This window comes from Channa argus, chromosome 12 (assembly GCF_033026475.1).
Source record: "Channa argus isolate prfri chromosome 12, Channa argus male v1.0, whole genome shotgun sequence".
Classification (NCBI taxonomy): Eukaryota; Metazoa; Chordata; class Actinopteri; order Anabantiformes; family Channidae; genus Channa; species Channa argus.
The window spans coordinates 23,926,013-23,947,509 of NC_090208.1; the positions used below are offsets into that span (position 1 = coordinate 23,926,013).

General features: G+C 39.2%; 1 protein-coding gene across 14 annotated transcripts in view; it reads left to right on the forward strand.

Moving 5' to 3' along the window:
• The window catches only part of nrxn2b (neurexin 2b), a 628,821-nt gene that overhangs the window by 358,877 nt on the left and 248,447 nt on the right, over positions 1-21,497 (forward strand). For all 14 annotated transcript variants that reach the window (XM_067524264.1, XM_067524265.1, XM_067524260.1 and 11 more), the window contains 2 exons: positions 5,495-5,668; positions 10,616-10,735. In XM_067524264.1, the coding sequence (XP_067380365.1) occupies positions 5,495-5,668; positions 10,616-10,735 (294 nt within the window). The remainder of the gene's footprint in view (positions 1-5,494; positions 5,669-10,615; positions 10,736-21,497) is intronic.

The window sequence follows — 21,497 nt, forward strand, 5'->3', positions numbered from 1 at the left end:
TGATTTGTAAATATTATGATTGAAGAGATTTTAAATATTACAGGAACAACATATCCAATAATGAATGATGTTTTTTTTTTCTTTTAGTCTTTTCAAACCTAGGAAGAGACATGTTTACTACTGTGTTGCATTACTTTTTCTTTTAACACTCTGTAAGTGTTTGCTAACTGAGGACCAACTGCTCTATTGAAAGCAAAATGTTCTGCTCTTGCATCATATAGTATTTCCGCTGCTCAGTACTTCAAAGACACTTTTCTCATGTTTTTCACATCGTAATGTTCCAGATATATTTTCTTATTCTTTACACAATACGGTTTTAACCTGTATTTGCGGATGCATTGCCAAACTGTGTTTACTGACAGGACATTTTTTTTTATTGGTGTTCCTGAGCACATACAGTGATTTCTACTAAAGAATTACAGTGCTGCCTGACAGCCCAAAGATCACAGCCATCCAGTTGTCTTTGTATTGCATACTGTATATCATCCCCCATATTATTTGCAATTTTACATCATTCTGAACTATTTTCCATCAGTTTTTCACAGAGTGGTAAACATTGCCTTACTTCGGAAAGATTCTGAAGAATTTTACACGCAATCATGATACTGACCTGTCGCCAAATAGCCTCATTAGTTGTTTTGTAGGTGTTTGTTGCCAATGTGTCTCTTGATATATAGTAATTGTACAATTTACAATCAGAAATAGGTGTCAAATAATTTGCAAATCATTGACTTCTCTTTATTTATATTTTACCCAATTTTCCAGCTTTTTCTGGAAATTGGATTTGTATTCACAACTGTAGACACAATATCACTGTTGTGCTGGTAGTTAGTTTAAATCTGTTATGAATTATTTTAGCCATGCAATGTTTGACACACTGCACCTTGCAACAGACAACAGTAATTAATGCATGAACACACATTTGTGTGAGAAAGGTTTACTTAGTGCCAAAACATTTACCTTGAATACTATGGAGCTTTGGGTCAAATTATAATATGGAAGATTGTAGAGACAGCATGTAAAATATGTGCAGAGACAGTTAATACTGCTTCATTCTAGTAGTAGCAGTCATATTTTCTCTCAATGTTGCAAGTTACTGTTTTTACAGCTGCTTCATTCTCATGAAGCAGCCTTCAGTGAAGTTTTTAGAGAGAGAGGAAGGGAGAGAGTTTGAAAATGTATTGTACCACCTGTGGTTACCACAGATCTGAAAGACAGCAAGCATGCACCTGTTAGGGAAAACATGTCACTACTGTATCAAATAATTAGAGCTTTAGTTGCCTTCAGTCTTTTTTTTTTCTTGCAAATTTCAAAGCATCTTTGTCTGAACAATTTGTTTTCAGATACACACAGATCTAAATCACAGAGACACAACGCACAACATAATTTTGCAACTTATAATTTAGCATCAGCAATTAACGTACAAGCACCGCCAACATTTATTCTCTACACCAATCGTCTTGTTGTGGCATCTTTGCAGATCGAAGCGCCTCTGTAATTAGCAATCACGGATTCCCTGCATCTTCCTGCTGACTGCCATTGTTCCAGCCCTGTCTATAACGCACACCACCGCTGCCTAACAGTTGTTCATTTGCGCAGCCCTCAGTGAATATGTGTGCGTCTGTATGCGTTTCTGTGTCTCTCGTCAGCAATTATTCAATATTTGTCAATTAGCGCCAGCATGAGAGCATAGCAACACAAGCAGCAAAGACAGGAGAGAGCGGAGACTCAAGAGGGAGGCAGAGGTTTTTTAATAGAGCATTTAATGATAGTTAATGGTCGTCTTTTTGTTAGCCAGGGAATTGAAAAGATAGACCGGAGTTTTGTTTAGAGATCCGAGCAGGATTTGAGGATTCATGGCACATTGTCATTATCAAACGTCTCTTATTGGATGGATATAAATAATGGATATCACAGTATTGCTTGATATTGGCAATAACTGCACGGCCATGCCATCACTTCACTTGGGAGCCAATTACAGGCAAGGATGAAATACAGGTTTAGTCTTCAGTTGGCGAGGTGTAATGATTGAATAAATGAATAACTTCCCTCTGCTATTACATTCAAATGGTAAATGTCCAAAAAGTAAACTTTTTTTCTTACCAATTCACTATGTTCTTGTAGAAGGTGAAGTATTTCCGACATTAAGCACAGTTTGGAGGTTTAAGCTTGGTTTCATGGATTCTTTTCATGGAAATTCAGTCCCTTTGGACAGAACTCAAACATAAAGGTTCCTTCCTCTGACCAAATAAACAGTTGCTTAGAAATGTCCAGACTTTATTTATAAAAGTGACTTTTCAGTCCTTAAATTGTGATCAGTAATATTATAATATTAAATATCTGGTATTCATTTAGCTCTTTACAAACTCAACAAAAGTATTCAAATTGGTAATTCAGTACTTTATAAAAGCCACTTGTCAGCTGTAACAGCCTTGAGGTTTCTTGCATAAGTCTGTATGTGCTTGACTTTACACAGGTTGTACTCAGGGACCCCGCTGAAGTTTTCTGCAAATCTTACTAGCTTCTTTGCCCCATCACGCTTTTAAGCACTCTATTGCACGATGCTGCCATCAGCATTCTTCACCATAGGGATGGTACTGGCCAGATGGTTAGCTATCCTGACTTAGTGCTGAGAGTTACATGGTCTCTATAGAGCAGACAATGTTTTTCCACCTTCTATAAGTTCTTTACATGTCCTTACAAGCAGACTGCTATATGGCTTTTACACAAAAGGGCCACTATCTAGCCCCTGCCAGAGAGATTTGATTGGTGCACTGCTCCTAAGAAGGTCTTCTCTGGAGAAGAATTATGAGGCTATGTTAGAGTGAGTGTCTGTCACATCCCTGACCAGAAGCTGATTCTTCAGATTAGTCAGAGTGCTGACTCTAGGAAGAATTGTGAAGGTTTCAAACTCCTTCCATTTCCCAATTTTTTAAGTTGCCTTGCTCCTGGCAACACACAAAGCTTTAGAAGTGGCTTTAAACTTTCCGATATGCAATGTGAATTATAGGACATTTAAAAGGTAAACTTGTGGTTAAAATCTGCTGAACCAAGCTGCCAATGATAGACCGCATTGTATCCTAACTGAAGATGTGAGCTTTAGACATGGGAAACAAGTGAAGCCATCCTCACAGAAATCAGAATTTTTGGGCTATATTACATTACCTTACAAGCCAGATGTTCTTCAATGCCCCATATCATTGCACCTCAACTCCTCCCTATTGGCCCTTGAGAGGTCATTATGGTAACCATAGAGATCTGGAGGTGGTGGTCTCTAGTGATGTCTGCAAGGCTGTAATTGGCCCTGTCTTGTGTGTCGCTTTTTGCTCTTCACCACCACAGCCATTCATTACTTCTGGGACAGCAGAACTGGCCCAGGGCCCAGATTATGGCTGGGAGGCAAATAGTTACTCGTTGTACCACTGTCCACTCTAAAACAGTCTTTAAATAATTTAGCCGGAAACATTTGTCTTGTTGTATCTATATTATATTGTAAGAATAAATGTTGATGTATTAAAGCATTTAAATATTAGTCTTATCCACTGCTGTTTACTTTTACAAATTTTAACAAGCCACAAACCCTCAAAGCATCATTTCCCTGCTAAGTTGTTTAACACTGGCAAATAGTCAGAATTACACGTTGACATTGTCAGTGAGGTAGGTATAGAATATAGTTTACGTTTTATTTAGTAAGAGGCCTAAAGTGAAACCAAATGAGCATTTTCTGTGAACTAATTAAGTAATCATGCAAAAGGAGATCTCTGATTATTTAATGTGAAATAAAAGTCTTCTGCTTTATAAAAATAAAAAAAAACATATATCAAAGTTTGTGTTGGGTCACTGAGCCTCATGAATTTATGCATGTAGTACTACTTGGCACACTGTTAGGTAAGAAACTGAGTTGCTCAAATGCTAACTTGGATGTTAGAGTTTTTGTGAGATGTTAGGAACTGGAACTTTCACAATAACCACCTGTATATCAACATTGCATCTACATGGCGTTCGAAAATAAGGGGAACGAACTATAATGTTTGCTGTGAAGAAAAGTGGTTAAGGCCCAAATGAACAAGGAAGTCAGAACATTACCCAAAGAAATCTGTAATTCAAATTCAAAAGTTTTCAACTCCAAAGTTAACACAGAGTGGGTGTGTGCATGTGTGCTGCGTCTTTATTTATCTTCTTTAGACTTGACTTTACTGAAAGAAAACAAAACTTGCATGACTAATTTTTACTGTACATCTGGCGTGGCTCCCCCCCCCCGTCTCATTTGTCGGAGTTCTGCAGTCAGGCAGTGAAATCTCAAACATGCTGTTGACATCTGCAGGAAATGTGCTGTTTGCTCTTTAGAGATTAACTCCATACCAATAATTTCATATTTGCTAAATGGTTCTCACAGCCACGATTTCAGGACATCACTCAGTCAGACAGCTAATGAATTCATTGTATTGATTATAATGCCCGGGAGCCCCAGCTGGGAAATATGAAGTGTCAAGCACTCATTAATTTCAGAGAGGAGTTGGCAAACATCATTGACTCATTCCATTTCACGGAGTCCACATATAATTGACCTTGTGGCTCATTGCTTCTCAGAGTGCCAAAGTTGAAAGTTCTGTTTTTCAGCTGGATCTGTGTAGCAGGATCTCACCCAGTTGTGTGAAAGGTTTTGCTTGGATGTTCACTTTATGCCCACTTAAAGATAATGCGTAAAGTAAGCGTTTTGATATGAGAAATGCCTGAAGCATTTCAAACCGTGTTTATTCGTATGCACTTACATCAAAGGCCGTTTTTGTGTTTTTCCTAATTTCACTGGGCATTTTCTGCACATCTCTACAAAACAGAGGTCTGAGAGAGAGAGAGAGAGACAGAGAGAGATAATTGGGCTTAAAAGTGGATTGATATTTTCTTTTATGTTGTAATGTAAAGAGACCTTAATTGTATTAGAGCGCTGCGATTTTTCAAAAGTCAGCTTTATAGCCTCGCTGAGGATTCACAAAGGCTGCATCCTTCCTGAGAAAGTGCTGTGTGTGTACTGCTCTTCTCCCAGAAGACAACAATATATGGACATGATCATGAAATGAATCTTTCTAAGCATCACATGCTATTTGCAGTTCTTCAGACTTGCTGCAATTACAATCCAGTCGAGTCAACTGTAAGCTATTCGTGTGTTCGTCAAAACATGGCCGCAGCACATCTGCAGTGATATGTTCTTTCAAATAACATGTGCTATAAACACAAGACTGAAGGTTAACATTTCTTGGCTTTAACGTCTCAGTTCATTGTGTCCCGGTGACTCTAATCTCCACCAGGATGCCTGCATCCTGCATCCCATATATGTGATTTACACGAGAATATGCCCAAGATTATTTTTACATTTTAGCTTGTATAAGAAACACTGATACAAAAATAATACATGTTGTGCAAAATGTATCATAAACATTGTTTTCCCAGTTTCCATGGATGTGCAGTACAGTATGTATGTATGTATGTTTTGCAGGAGAGCTGTACATCGGTGGCGTGACAAAGAGCATGTACAGCAATCTGCCCAAGCTAATTGCATCCAGGGACGGGTACCAGGGCTGTCTGGCCTCCGTAGACCTGAATGGGAGACTCCCCGACCTGATCGCAGATGCCCTCCACAGGGTGGGCCAGGTGGAACGAGGCTGCGATGGTGAGTACTTAATATGCGTCATACCGTGATATGCATTGTTGGGTTTTAGTTATTTTTCCAAAGTTACTAACAGCATCAGTCATATATTAAAAAGTAGGAATTGGTTAATGATCACTTATCTTGTAAAAAAATAAATAAATAAAGCAATCAGAATTGTATACATTACATTAATTTTCTGTTTTTAAAAGCTACTCTATCATTTTTGGGTTTTTTATTATTATTAAAATCTTCGTCTATAAATTGGATCTTGTCCACAACTGCTTTAAACTGGTTCCGTATCTTCTGTTTAGTGAATCCCAACAGTGCTCTAAAGGCAGCAGGACAGATACAGTTCACTGTACGTTGATACATCTGCATTCTAAAACATGCAGTTCATGATTTATTCTCTAAATACTTTACAGTGCAAATGCCACTGTGACACATTTCGCAATCAATTCATTAGATTTTACAACATGAGAAAGAATCAATATGATCACTAAATATTGTTTGACGTTTTATTTCACATGCCAAATTAGGATTAAACAATTAATGATGAGGTAACCTCCCATTTGTTATAATCTCGGTAAGTTTTTCTGCTGGGATTCCTTCATATACTACGAGTATCATGCCTTGATTCCTACAGCTGTGGGCAGTCTTTAAAATGCAAGGCCATGTCCTCTGTATATTGTCTCCACTGCACCATAAAACCCGCATGAGGTGGGTTGTATTTCTCCCCTCTAATTTTATCGTCAGTGGGGCTAATCTCACTGAAACCCCATCCTCATTGGCTTCTGCCTCATCAATCAATGTGTTTTTACCTCTACCAGGCTCAGTTCACCACCGTGTGTCCCAGGCTGCATGGCACCTGTGTCTGGTAGTTAATCCTGAGCATAACAGTGGATTTTGGCTATAACATTTCGCTTTACAACCACACAAACCACCCCCACCACCCACCACACTTTCTCAATGGCGTGCTGAGCATCGCACAGCACAGACTTGATTTCCCTGAGGACTGCACCGGCCAACTTGATGTGATCCAGATTTTTTTTTTTTTCCCCCTCATTCCCTAATGCTGCTACTTCTGCCAGCCAGCCTTATTACCTGCCCACAGTTATACACCACAATTACTTTGCTCCAAACAGAGTTTAAAACTGCATTAAGCTATCACATTGACTCCCTCGGGCACCTGAAATGGATGCTAATATTAGTTAATGATTGGATGTGTCAGGAAGCTAAGCATTGGTAGTTGACCACTGCTATAAGGATGGACTTTTTTGACAAATAATACTAGACCTGAGGCTGTTAAAATGATCCACATAGTGACTAGTTATCTATTTTTACTATAATCAAATTCAGAATATTAATCCTGAACCTACACTACACGTGTCATGTGCTGAAAGGGAACCAGTTAAATAACTTTTAGATGTAATCATTTTGTGATGTTGATTGATCTTCTATAACAGTTCAGCCCTGATCTCTGAATTTCTGTGCAAGAGTAAGAATGCAGTGTTGTCCTTGTATGGATCACTGCCAGCATCCTGACCGACTTGGTTATGAGGTCACTGTAAGCTTGTGTATAGAGGTTACAGAGTGGTCAGAGGTGGTTGCCGGGCCAGTCTCTCAAGACATAAGGCCAGACAAAGGCCAGAACATTGAGCTTGTTCCAGCAGCTCTCTACTGACTCAGTGGATCACAACAACAAAGAACAAAATGGGGAAAAAGGAAGGAGACAGACAATGTGCAACCTGAAGCACAGGTGTATAAAGAGTGTTTGTGACTCACTGTAGGTCTAAAGAGGAAGAAAAGGGAAATAAGGCCAAATAAAAATAAAACAGTGAAGAGATGCAACTTGTGCGAATAACTTGGAGTATGAATACTGACCAGTTTTCAGCCTTTTATTTGCACTTGAAGATTGAACTGAGTGAAATTTGTGGATGTGGACTTGCGGTCCACATCTTATGGTGCAGATTCTCCGCTGTCAGCTCTCTGTCACAGAAGGTGGGGGCAGCCCCCACCCCCCAACATGCAAACATAGCAGAGCTGCAGCCTGCATCGAGTGAGTCCAGCTAAAAATGAGACACTCAGGTGGACGACTTTTCAACTTTAGGCACAAAAATACTCTCTGAGTAAAAAGCCAAGAAGAGCACCATACACCCATAAAAAGGAAAAACGGCAATGCCAGACTGTGGCCTGTGGAGACCACATATTTGCACCGATCAGCCAAAACTTCCGGTACACTTGCAATTTAATGTAGTCTAATACAAACTCTCTAAATTATACTTTTACTAGGTGATATTTTCTCAGTTTTTAGGTTGGTGATAATTCTACTATGTGTTTATTATTGAGGTCAAAGTGGGTAGTGGAGGTAGAAGAGGTAGTTCCAATGTTTTGGCCCCCTCATCGTTTTCAAATATGATGGACTCAATAATAATCACATATAGAACAATCACCTTTCTGACAGTTAAAACTAAAAACTTCATGGCTGAGCCGCTGTATTGCATTGCACTGAGTTGTAAAGTTGTACTTAATGCTCTGGCTGATCCGTGTATGTTAACCATAGTGATTTTGTCTAATCTTTAATTGCTATGAATATGCTAAAGCTGTTATCGTCTTGTGTTTGTGTTTGTCACATAACCTATATGTATATTTATACAAACACACAAACGGAGATTTGTATTATGTCTATGTGACCTAATATAAAATTAGTAGCATCAGTGCCGTACCATGTGTGCACTCCTATGTTGATTACAATTGAAAAAATGTCTGATCAGATAAAAAAAATATGTGATTATTTGCGATTACTAAATGTAATCATTTCACAGGCCTAGTTACATTTTTTTTTCTTGTCTTAAAATATTATAATATTTTGAACCAAACATTTAAACCTGTCTCCAATGAAGCTTTCTGGCCTACTTCACTCTCTAGTACGTGTGCAGATGTTTCACATGCAATCCAGCTGTTAATTGTAGACACGAGTGACAGCAGCAAGGGAGTGGAGATGTGTGTTCAGTTAGTTGAGTTTTCCTACATGGATATAAGGCATATTCCATTCTAATGCTTATATTTTTATTATTTAATCTAATTCATTAATTCATTTTTTTCCTGTTCCAACAAACCCAAGGCACCTAGTAAAAAGGTATTTGGCTGATCAATACTCAGGCAATAATAGGAGGAATGGGAGTGTGATTAGACGAATTGGTTATTAATTATGTCACTATGCTTAATTGGCTTATGAAGGGAACCTTTTATTAGGACAATTAGCATTGTCGAGAGCTCCTAGCAGAACAAGCTGACTGAAAGATAAGGACATTTAGTTAAGTTGACATTGTGGAGCAAAAATATTACTCATTGATTATCAGTTTTATTTTTTAATATTTGTTGTCCTTCGGTTTGAGGATTGGGGGAGGGGATTTTTTTAATTGGACCATTTGTAAATAGCGCTGTGTAATGTCTGTTTATCTATGAAGAAACTAATTATTCTGGCACTGAATCATGGTTCTTTGGAAATTTGTTTTGTGTTTAATTGAGAATTTAATAAGAATCCCCAACACCAGCAGCCACCTAAAAAATATTTATTTTTAGAAGAATTCTTTTGCAGTTCTCTTGATCTGCATCCTAATCTTATATCTGGCTTTTCCCATTTAATTTTTAAGAATCATTATTTGGAATATGGTTTTTGTTGTAAAGAAAACTAATAATAATTAGTAGATTTAATAATTTGGACTCAAACAAAGACAAAGACTTTACAGAGAAGGAAAAATATTTTTTTTTTTCAATATCACATCATGTGACATTGTCTGTTGGGTCAATAGCGTTTATAATGGAAAGTGGAAATGGGAATTTTTAAAGCCGTCTGTCACATTACCTATCTGAAAAAAAAAAATGGCTGGAATTCCACAGAGAAATAACAGTGGTGTAGTTTCTAATTGATAATTTAAATGTCTTCAGCCATCCATGACCGTGGTAGGGACCAACAGAAGAAACCTTCTCCACAAAACCCTCAAAACACACACAGACACACACACACACACACACACAAACTGGAGATACTAAGCTGCACCTGCCTTCACCAACAACAATTTACAATGCAAATGAGACCCTAGTCTAGCTATTACACCAGGTTTCAACCTTGAATTAATGTCAAATTTAATCTGAATACATTTCTAAGCAGCATTAATTAAATCACTTTCAGTCAGTAGATGAGCAAAGGTACAGCAGTTGCTTCCACTTACTGGGTCTGTTAAAAGAAGCATTAAAAATGTGAGATTTGCGTCCGACACCTGTGACACAGTAGATTGAACATTTACTACTTTAGATTTATTATGAAACAAACTCACAGTAGCAGAGCCTTGATGGAGCTTTGGAGGTTTAAATGGCTAACAGGTACCTACTTACACATCCACCAGAATCCGAGCAATTTGAATATATTGTGAATCCAATTTTTTATTTATTTATTCTTGGTTTGGCTCATTTTCTCGGTTTAATACGGAAAGTGCTGATTCTGTGAGGTCATGGGTAATAGCAGTAGCACAGCTTTCACATTATGGTGTGATACTAAAATGCAAATATCACATATTGCTAAATAGAACCTAAATATGAATCCTCAGCTGTCATCACCCAGAGAAGTGCACTAGCAGCATATCTGCCTTAGGGTTTTGTTTGTGGGTTAAATGAAAATGCTCTAAATTATACAAGACGTTCCTCACTAGTTGGCTTCTGTGCATCATGAGGTTAGATTATAAGGAACTTTTGCGAGGGGAGAAATCTGGGGACACCTTTGATGGCATGTGGCCACTTGATACACCTGTTGGTGATAAGTTGATTTCTCCACATCTTTGGTGAATACTAGTGCACACTAAAGGAATTCATAGCCCACCTGTTTGTAAATGTTCCCATCTAGCGGATATGTGCTACTGTTTGAATTTTAATACTTTATATTAAAACGCTAAACTTTGGTTATGTCCTCAGGACCCAGTACCACCTGTACGGAGGAGTCCTGCTACCATCAGGGGGTGTGTCTCCAGCAGTGGGAGGGCTTCACCTGCGACTGCACCATGACGTCCTATGGTGGCTCATTCTGCAATGACCGTAAGTTAAAAACTCTCCTTCAGTTGGAGTTTGCACGACTGGCGTGAGTGGTGTATGTGGAGTAACAGCTCGGCGGATAGCTGGTGCTGAGAATCGCATTGTTTCTACATCGATAACGTAGCGTGAGCCTGGTGTTAGCTGAGCTGGAACAGCATGTTAGCAGAGCAACAGCAGATGCCCCTGTGTTCCGTGGTGTGCTGGCACAGGAGGTGCTCAGGTGCAGCTCGGGGTTCAGGTTGTTTGGGCAGCTTCGTTACTGAGTCCAGCTTTCTCCTGTTGAAGTAGCCGCTCACAGCTCTTCAGGAGACCATTTGTGTGTGAATCTTGTGGCTCTCAATTAGTGCAATTGTCATTGAAGCTGATAAGATCGTTGCACTTTTACATTCATAAATATCCTGCCTTGTACAACAGCATCTTTCTGCAGCCTCACAGAACATTTCTTTCATTGCTGAAATAACACACGCTTTTGTCCATTAAATGTAAAACATAAAATTGCCAACAAGTTAAATATAAAAGTATTAGTGGCCAAGGTTTTATTGCATTATTTCAGCAGTGCTGCGTTCAACATTCTCGCCTCTTCTAATGCTCTATTACTCACACGTTATTCATAGTAACACTGTGAATTTACAACTTAGAGTTCACTATGAGATCGTTTCCCCACCTCCTGAGGCACCGCTAAAACATGCTGTGATGTGAAGCAGTGACTTAAGTCCCATGTCCCTGCCATGTGGTCACCTGCTGGGTAGTTGGCAGCAAGGGAGTGCGGGAAGGATGCAATGCAGGCCAGAATGCACTGATTGCAAGGGAACCTCATTTTATTGGTTTCGAGTGTTTCTTTCCGAGGTTGACAGTATTGTAGAGTTCTTGTGGCTAATGTTGTACCTACGGTGCAACATTTGCATGCAGAGTAGCAGTTATTGTACTTGCTGCATTGAAAAGATGAGTATTAGTAGCTGTACTGTGTGCATGTTTAGGAGTTCAGCTGGGTAACACACTGTAGACCTTATGCACATCTAACAGGCAGAAGCAAGGTGAGAGGTCAACAGACTTGTTTGGGGAAAGACTTTCAGAGCCTGATTAGCAAGGTGGTCCACTTGCTCTTGGAAGATTCCTACCAGGAGAATGCCATACGAAGTGCTCTGTCTCCGTGACAGCTGTGCCAAGATAAGCAGAGAGATCCTTCGCTTCTTGAGAGAGGAGAGCAAGTGATGAGGCGTGGGGTCCCGTTTCCTGCCTCAGAGTTGTTGCCCATTGGGACATTGGGAGCGTTAGCATTTTTTAAAAAGTTGTTTTTTAGGTGACAGATAGGAGTATGTGGCACCAGGCAGCGTACAAACATGTGTCTCTGTGAAAAGACGTATGACTATGTGGTGTGTCTGCTTCGTGAGAATGAGTAGAGTGGAGGAAGGAACCTCAGCAGCAACCTGATCAAATGTATAACTGGAAAAAAATACAAAACACTAACAGATACCAAAATGTTCAGTACGAACTATACGCAGTCTGCTTAAGCAGCTAGTTCTGAATGATTTTAATCGCCATGAAAATGCTAGAAAGAGAATATTAGCTCTGACACCAGTTCGTTATCCTTTTTATTCTTGATCATTGTTTCCTGGAAATATGATGTAACTGGCTGCTGGTTGAAGTTCACTCCTTTTTACTCTTTAACTTCTTGCAATTTGTGCGGTGTCTTTCTTGTTGAAGGGGCTATCATACCACAGTATCACACATCCGCAGTCTCTGAGAAAACTGCCAGAGCCTCCAATTAAGCAACACCACAGTTGTGGAATGTTGATTTTCCATCTCAAAGTGGCCAATTTCTCGATTTCATTTCAAGGGCAAACTATTGACAAAATCCATTCGTAATATAAGCAGACGTATCTTTCGGCTGTAGGATTAACCAACAGTGTCCAATTAATGTGTGAATAGAGCACATATTTTTTTTCCATATGTGTTATACAAACGTATGTGAGCCTCTTTCAAAGTGTGCATGCATTACTAATAGCTGGCCTTTATTGCATTATTATGTCCTTCCTCACTACTGCTGGACAGACATTGAAACTTTCTCTTCTTGCTTCGGTTCTGCCATCTTGAACGTTGAAAATCGCTTTATCTTCTCCCTGCTTAATCTTGACGTTGAGAGTCTTTTCCACGTTTGGCTCGTTTCCCCCGTCGTCCTCTCTGTCTTGTCTTGACAAGCCGCCTTGTGTCCTTGAGCGTTTTAATTGATTCAACATTTTTATGGACATCTCAACGTTCACGGAATTTTCCTTGTGCCTGCTGTGAAAAATCAAGGTAGGACTCATTACATGGCATCTGAAACAAATGCTCAGAGTTTGGGGATCTTGCATCATTTTTGTTTTCGTTGAAGGCCCAGAGGCTTTGCAGTGCTCACTCACAGGCCTATCGACAGCGTTACTCTCACTTATTCTCGGGAGTGAGATCACATGATGTGCCCTTGATTTGTCTTTTGCCTGTCTGAAATGGAGAGCTTTAAAGGTCTGTGTAGAATTTCCTGTGTACTGTGTACCGCAGAATTGTATAGCTCATGTACCACTTACCTGTGCAAGAGAAAAAAGCACACGCACACACACATGCACACACACGCACACACACACACATTTTATTGTTGACCGTGTGACCAGACATTTTCTCTTACCTCTAACATAATGGAGGTCACCTTCCTGACCCCCACATTCAGAAAAGCTTTGATAAAACTTTTATGCTTGAAATAAAATGCTAATTTTAAAAAGTTATTGCTTGCTAATAGTCGGGTGTAACGTTTGTTTGTTGAGCATTATAAACAAAGTGAAATATCAGTTGTTAGCTTTTAAATTTTTTAAACAGTTTAAGCACAGACATAATTAATTTTTTCGTATCTTAGCAGATACAGATGTTTGCATCTACGTACTGTAGGCGAAATTACCTAAAGCAAGTTCTTCACTATTGTATCTATTATCAGATATATTCTTACTGTGTTATTCACTGGGTTATAAAGTTAATATATTTTATTTAAAATACCTTCATTTTTAAATACGTCTCTTTATACATCAATTTTAAGCAAATTTTCATCTTACTTTGTACATAAAAAATAATCTATAGGGCCAAAAACACTAAAAGCATGTTTTATAAAATATTTATTGAGCCAAGTTTGGCCTTAAACCGACTTAACACTAGCATGTATAAGCTGCATTGTGCACACCCTCGCAGAATACATTTGTCACGTCCCTGTGTAGCAGTGCCGGTGAGCACTATGACAGTTCATAGTGTGGTAAGTGTGTGTGTTTGTGTATCTGATGTAATTCAGAGGCTCCAGCCCCAGGGGAGAAGCTCCTATTTGGCTGAAAAGTATTGTTTGCACCTCTTCAGTGACCTCTCAAGTCAGTCAGTTTGCTCTGACAGGCCTCCCTTACTGCACTGTGGAGAGGCAGAGCAGGGGAGGCTAATGTATGAAGCACAACATGGAGGAAAAAGGCTGGTACAAAGGAAATCTGTCTTCGCCCCCCCCCCCCCCAAATATTTTACCCTCATTGCCTCATTAACACTAGAGTACTCCCCATTATTTATTTTATATCAGATGTTTTTTTTGTTTTGTTTTGTTTTTTGCATTTGCCTATTTCTTCTTGTTCTTGTTAGAAACATCTGGTATATTTGGTGTAACACTGAAAGCACATCATATTCCATTGGAACTGACAGTTGTTGCACTTATTCTAGCACATTGTTCGTGCACACAGATTAATTTATGAAACTACAAATAGAAAACTGTCTTAAACTGTATAACACACACACCGACACACACACAAACACACACACCAGAGAGCATTTGTTATTCAGCAGCAGCCTGCAGTGATTGACTGGTCTATTTGTCTCTGCGTAGCGTATAAGTGGGCCACTTGGTATTCTGCCTTATTCATCTGGAACCAACTCAGACAGAGATGCTGTGTAAGTGCGTACGGTATGAGGGCTTTGTTTCTCTCTCGCTCTCTTATTCTCTGTTTATGTGAGTGAGAGAAGTAACCAAGACAAAACAAGACTGAGCAGGACAGAGAAGGGATGAGATGAGCTGCAAGGAGAAGGATGTGTTTGTGCAGTTCTTTGTTTAACTGTATGTTTTTGCTGGGCGTTAACACGTGCTTGTGTACAATGCAATGAATCCAGCTGCTGGTGTATAGCGCTGTCAGGCATACTAATTGAGTGCAGAGTGCCAGTGTGTTTACAGCACTGCTGATTTCAGTCTGCCTCCTTTTCCAATCCCTCATCTCTGTTTCTCGCTCATGTTCCTCGTACTCAAAAAAAAAAAAGTGGAGCAAAAGAGATCTTTTGCAGTGCTAAAGCTCAAGAGCTAAGGCAGGTGTCACTTCAGGTGAATTTGGTTTTTTTTTTTAAGATTTAGACACCAACATTTTAAATCTGTTGGATCAGCTCATAAAAAAGTGAAACCGTTCCACATCCATGTTAAAACTGCAATGAAAAGCCAGCAATACTGTGAGTGCTTCGTGCATTTAGAACCAGAAGGTACACTTATGGTCTCAGGAGCACTCGTCACATGCCTTTTAAGAGACATTTGTGAAAAATGTGCTATTTTAAGGATGCGTGCAGTCTATCTCTTTGTTTCTTGACTCCTTCTTGTATTCCGCGTGAGGCCCGTCACACTAAGCAACATAACTTCAACAACTCCGAAGGAATAAGTGCAGCCCACTAAGTGTTGCACCCCATGCTTTTGGTAGCCTACTGTTAATGCTTGATAAGACTGATAGGTTTCAACTGGCATTGGTCACGCCCGGCCCCTCTTACCATCTCTCCTTACCAAACTTTAATGAAACCCGATCAGCGAAATGCATTCACTCTCGTCCTCTGTAGCAACTCCACAGGTGCTGATTTGCTTGGTACATTGCTTGAAATGCAGACAAGGTAAAGAAAAGAAGGAGGATCAAAGATGGCTACTGGAAATTGTCTACTCTTGCTATGTGTAATGTATTTTATGTAATGGTTTTGAAAAATGATAGATTGTCAGGGAGCTTTTCTTTTATGAAGGTCACAACAGCTTCCACGTGAATTCGGTGCTCAACATTCCTCCTCTGATTCTCATTTTCGACCGAAGTCACACAGCCCAAACTCATGAGGAATGAATAAGCAGAACTGTAAAGTCTCCTCCAATGGCCCCTGATCCAATAAAAAAATAAAACGTTTTCACTCAAGAAGCCACCTGGGAGAAAGACGAGCATTGCTGTGCATAATGGCCAACTCACGGAAGGTTTTTTTGCCTCATACGCTCTAGTTCTCCATTCACATTGTTGTTGATTGTTGTTATTCACTACTCCCACCTCTTCTATGGCTCCCATCTTCTCTCCACACTCTTTGCCAGCCGGCTCCAAAGAGCTGCTGTCCGAACCTAGCAATTAACCGCCACCTCATTAGGCTAGAAACGCAGTGTGAATCCTGAATAATTACTTTGGCTTGCTTTTTTTTTTCCTTTTCGAATGCACATAAATACACATGCATGAGCACCCTCTCTACATCTCAGAGAGATGGAGAAAAGAAATGAGATGGAGAAAGACTGGAGGAGGTTTGTGCTATCTCCCCATATGCAGACACTGCATTTGAAAGCATGGGCAGAGAAATGAAAGGATGGATAGAAACCAGTTGGGAGAAGAGTGTGAGTAAGTAAAGAAATAGTGTTTGTGCATGCAAAGGCAATTTTGGCTCCTGTGAAAGAGGGCAACGCTAAGCCCATTGGACTTTAGAAGTCACCATGTCAAGTGCTTGAAGGGCCCTGGTTGAGGGTGGTTGGCCACATTCAATGGCCTGTGGTGCCGAGGTTGGTAGGTGAAAGTAATAGTTTTGCTCAACTTATGACTTATGTGAAAATAATTCATTGAAGTTTTCCATCACTCAGACACATTTCAAGATGTACAGTGCATGCACAGTAAACGGCATATAAAGGTGAAGCCTTTACACACCTCGATAACAATAATAGTTAGCGTTAACATAAGTTATGTAATGCCGGTATTGAATACACTTGTATTTCTAAAACCTCATTGCTAAAACCCTTTAAGTTTGCCTTTCCATTAACATTATATTCCCGGTCACATTTCCCCTAGTGTGTGTATTTGTCTGTGAGCTTTGGTAGATTTTAGATTTGGCAGATTAAGCTAGACATCTGGCTTTTGTCTTTGGGTAAAAAAAAAAAAAAAAAATCCAAACAAATCTCTTTCCGTCTTGATGAGGTTTTGTTTTGTCTTCTACCAGTGCAGATGTTCCACTACTTGCATGGGTTTAATTAAAGATCGGATGAGCTTTTAAACCACTATATGCATTAAAAGGACAATTAATGGGGCTTTGTAATTGCTCTGAGACCACTCCAGCCACTCACAAACATTTTCAAAAGCTTTCCACTATATGCTGGGATAAGAGCAAGAGCAGTAGGAGGGATGTTTCTGCATGAGCGTCTGTGTGCTTCTTTAAGAGGAAAAGCCAATTATTCTCCGGTGCTCAGTTCACACATTTCATATCAGTCAATTCCTTGTTGGCACTTTGTAAATAGCAGCATCACATGTCTGACTAGTGTAAATATTTTGGACGTGATTGAATTGAGGTGTGCAAATGTGCTCCCAAATGCCATAGACACCTTGCTCGGTGAAATTGGCATAAACTCTGACTGTTGCAGTTTGCATAGCGTGTATATTTTCATGAATGATGTTCTCTGAATGATACCGCAGTGTTAACATGGCAGAGGTGCCAGTCACATGCAGGTGCTAAAAGACCATCCACAATGTCATTATTTTAATCAATTTCCATCAGTTTTTCTGAGTTGCTCTGATTTTTTGTCAATTAGGATAGACATGTTAATATTTTGAAAGAGTCATTTGTCCTTTTTTTTTTTCTTCTCATAGCATTTGTGGTTCTTAACTACAATTTTACCACGGTGCAGTTTTCTACTTTGTGGTAAGCATCCTTCATATTACGATATTAAAAACATGATTTACCTCCTGTACTATTTCAACAACTGTCAAGCAGCTGTGTTAACATGTTTGTGTCACCCTCAGACAAAACCCTCCAACCTAAGCTAGCTTCTCACTAGCCCCTCATATGACATATTAATACTAAACCATTTGTCAAAAGAATGCCCCCTGGCCATCAGACATCAATTAAAATTGCAGTAGTCCAATCTTCTTTAGAAAAGTTCTCTGCTCTGGGTTTAAGTGTCAGGTTCACTGTAGCCACTCAAAATCTCCTAGATGCAATGTGTTTTTGGTTTTTGCTGGGACAAATGAGCTATAGAGCTTTAGAGTTTTTTAACAGTTCTCCAGAGACATACATTATAAACTGTATGGTGTGTTGGTGAAATGGTTAAGGTTTGTTAAATCTTGGCAGAAAACCTATTTAGTTAGGTATATGCAAAGATAACGGATTGGGTTAAATCAAATGCCTTGAGGTTAAAGAACATCCCAGTGTTTCAGTGGGTAGAGCATCAGGTTGGGATGCAAAAGGCTATGGGAACCAATCCCATCCCACCACTTGTGGCGTCGCCCAGCCGACAAGGGCGACGTTGGTGCGGACAAAATGGGTGCGGACAAAATGGGAGGGTTGCACCAAGAAGGGCATCTGGGGTAAAAAGTCATGCCAAATCAAGGTGCGGAACACATTCCGCTGTAGCAACCCCCGAAGGGACAAGTCGAAAGCCGTTGATCTTTAGAGAACATCCACTAGTAGTTTATCACTACTAGTGATGACCACCTGAAATAATAGACAGTGCTTTAGGAATGACTGCCCGTACATATTAAATATTAAATAGTACTGTACTCACTGCTACCTTAAAGAGCCAGATTCCCTCAAACTGTCTCTCCTGTACTTGATCGTCCTCAGCCATACACATACCTGCAAACATAAAAGATCCTCTGCTAAAAATGTCAATGTTTCCTTAGGGCATCAGCACAGAGAAAACTTTGTTCAAGTTGACACGGTAGATCATCAGGACTGACATATACACAAGCACACTTGCACAACCGTGGAAACACACACCTTCCTTGTATTTATCCCTGTGGTGGTTGAGCTGTCGATAAGTGGATCTGACAGTTCCCTCTTCACCTTTTCTTCCCCCTATTTCCTGTCCTCTTGCTCAAGTCTTCTAATGCCTTTCTCTTAATATCCAATACAACTCCCATTACTGTACTCTCCACCCTGTTGGCTGACGGGATCCCATGTTACTGGTACAAGGCTTAAGCATTTCATGCATCATAGATTTAAACTTTAGTTCTTTCATTCATGAAATGCATTTTTTTAACAAGTTTCAACAAAGCTTATATACTGTAAATGTCTTGTATATTCAATTCAAGTCAACTTTATTTATAAAGCACCAATACACAAAGTCATCTCAATACACTTTACAGAATAAAGTCAAGAAAAAACAAAACAAAACTCCCTTTAACAGAAGAAACCTCCAGCAGAACCAGGCTCAGGGTGGGCGGCCATCTGCCTTGACCGGTTGGGGTGGAAAGTGGAGGGAAAATAAAAGAGCAACAACAAAACATCGGGCAGGTTGGTAGGACCAGTAGCTGCCGGGGACACCTGAAGGGACAGAGAGAGGGAGACAGACAAGGAGAAAGATGACTACAGGAGAAAGAAGACACAAAGTTAATGCCATTCAGTGCTGACAAATGTGTGGTGAGAGGAGAGGAGAGAGGGTCAAGAGGAGGAAAGGAGCTCAGTGCATTGTTCAGTGCTAGTTCCTTTCAGCACACTTGCTTCAGCATTTTGGATTAATTGCAGGCTCTTCAGGGAGTTACTGGGGCATCCTGACAGTAGGGAATTACAGTAGTCCAACCTAGAAGTAACACATGCATGGACCAGTTTTTCAGCATCACTTTGAGACAGGATGCTCCTAATTTTGGCAATGTTCCGTAGGTGGAAGAAGGCTGTTCTAGAGATTTGTTTTATATGTGACGTAAAGGACAAATCCTGTCTTTCTATTTTTCATAATTTACATAGCAAAGGCAAATGTTTTCTTGAAAATCATTGTATTATATCCCTTGTTTGAATTCTTGATATTTATGATTCTTTTATGATTTATGAGGTGTTGTCCTACACAGTAAAGCAATATAGTCTTTTTGTCATTTTGTTTTATAATTTTACTTTATATACGTCTTAAATATAGTGCCTTAACCGAAGTAATATTAAGGGATGCAGATAAAGAATATATGATTTCTAATTGGATAACTAAGTAATGTAAAACACAGATGTTTTTTTTTTGCATTTTTCTTTTGCACTATACTGTATGCATCGCCCGTGCATTGTTGGAATTATCAATTCAAATCATAATTAATCTGTTCTACTTCTTGTTAATAATAGTAATCCAAAAATATATATACTATTCCATTTGGGTAACCTAATATAGAATTCTTGTTCCAATACAGTTTGAAATCATTAGGGATCTAGATTGCCTGACATTACAGGTCATTGCTAGATCTGACATTGCCTAGATTCCATGTCTAGCAATCTAGGCAATTGCATGACATCTCCACGTGTTGGCTCTGGAAAAAATCATTTAATTATGTGTGTGAATTTTTCAAAAGACTTTAAAAGCATTGAACTCAAATTAAGGCAAGAATAAACTCCTCATATAGTTTTCCCTCTACAATGCCTCTTTAAAAATGGAAAACAAAAGAATCTAAAACATGGATGATTGCTATAATGGAGCAGCAATGCATGCTATGTGCTCTGGTTGCAATTATTCTGTAATATGGGAATCTGAGAAACACAGATAAGCTTATGAAATAAACATAGTTCAAGATCTCATTTTCACAGTTGTTCGTGATTTTGTCCAAATTTAAATGTTCATCCAGTGCCGACAGTGTACTCTCTACCTCCTGTGTCACAGTCACCACAGTTGCACTGCAAGATAAAACATTTTGGTGGAGGTTAATCATAAACATATACTCATTATCATAGTAAAATCTCTTTGCAACTACATTCCATACAAAAACATATTTAAGCTTGCAATCAGACTTTTTAGAAACTAGCAAGTAGTGATGAGTGCAACCAAAAGAAGTCAAGCATAAGAAAATCTATACAGAGGCAATGAGAGAGAGAGAGAGAGAGAGAGAGAGGGAGAGGTTGGACCTAAAGCCCCACTTCTGTGGCAGTCAAGGGGAAATTAGAATTTTAAGAATATAATATAATTAAGTCAGCCTCCTGGTGTAATTTATAACAGCTCCCATCACTATCAGATTTAACATAAGGTTATGTTTTTATTGAATTTCTATATTTTGATTTGGATAGTTCAGTTGTCAATGTTGCATATCCACATGCAACGTTGGATAACATTAAATCATTGTTTTCAGTTCTGTCTTTTATCAAAAGCTGTGTTGCTGTTTAACTTCATTAAAATATCTAACGGAACAACAAATTCTAACTATTTGTTCTTTGCTATTCCAACGCCAAACATTACTTTGCAAAGATGACTTTATTCTGAGTAGCTGCACAGGTGTATGACTAACTGTCAAACTTCCTAATCCACCTGCGTTGCATTTTGATTCGCAATTCAGGATCACGTTTTCTTGTTGGTAGTCAATCCCCTGCTTATGTCTTTGTCTCAGTTCTAATTTGCACCACAGGGAATGCTAATGTGTGGGTTTTTATAAATGAGCTTCAGCCTTAGATCAGTTTGCAGATACATACGGAGGTGTAAGTAATATTTCCAATCTACTACCGATGCGTTTTCATCTTAAACAGAGCAAATATCGCAGCGGCTTGGTGTGTTTAAAAT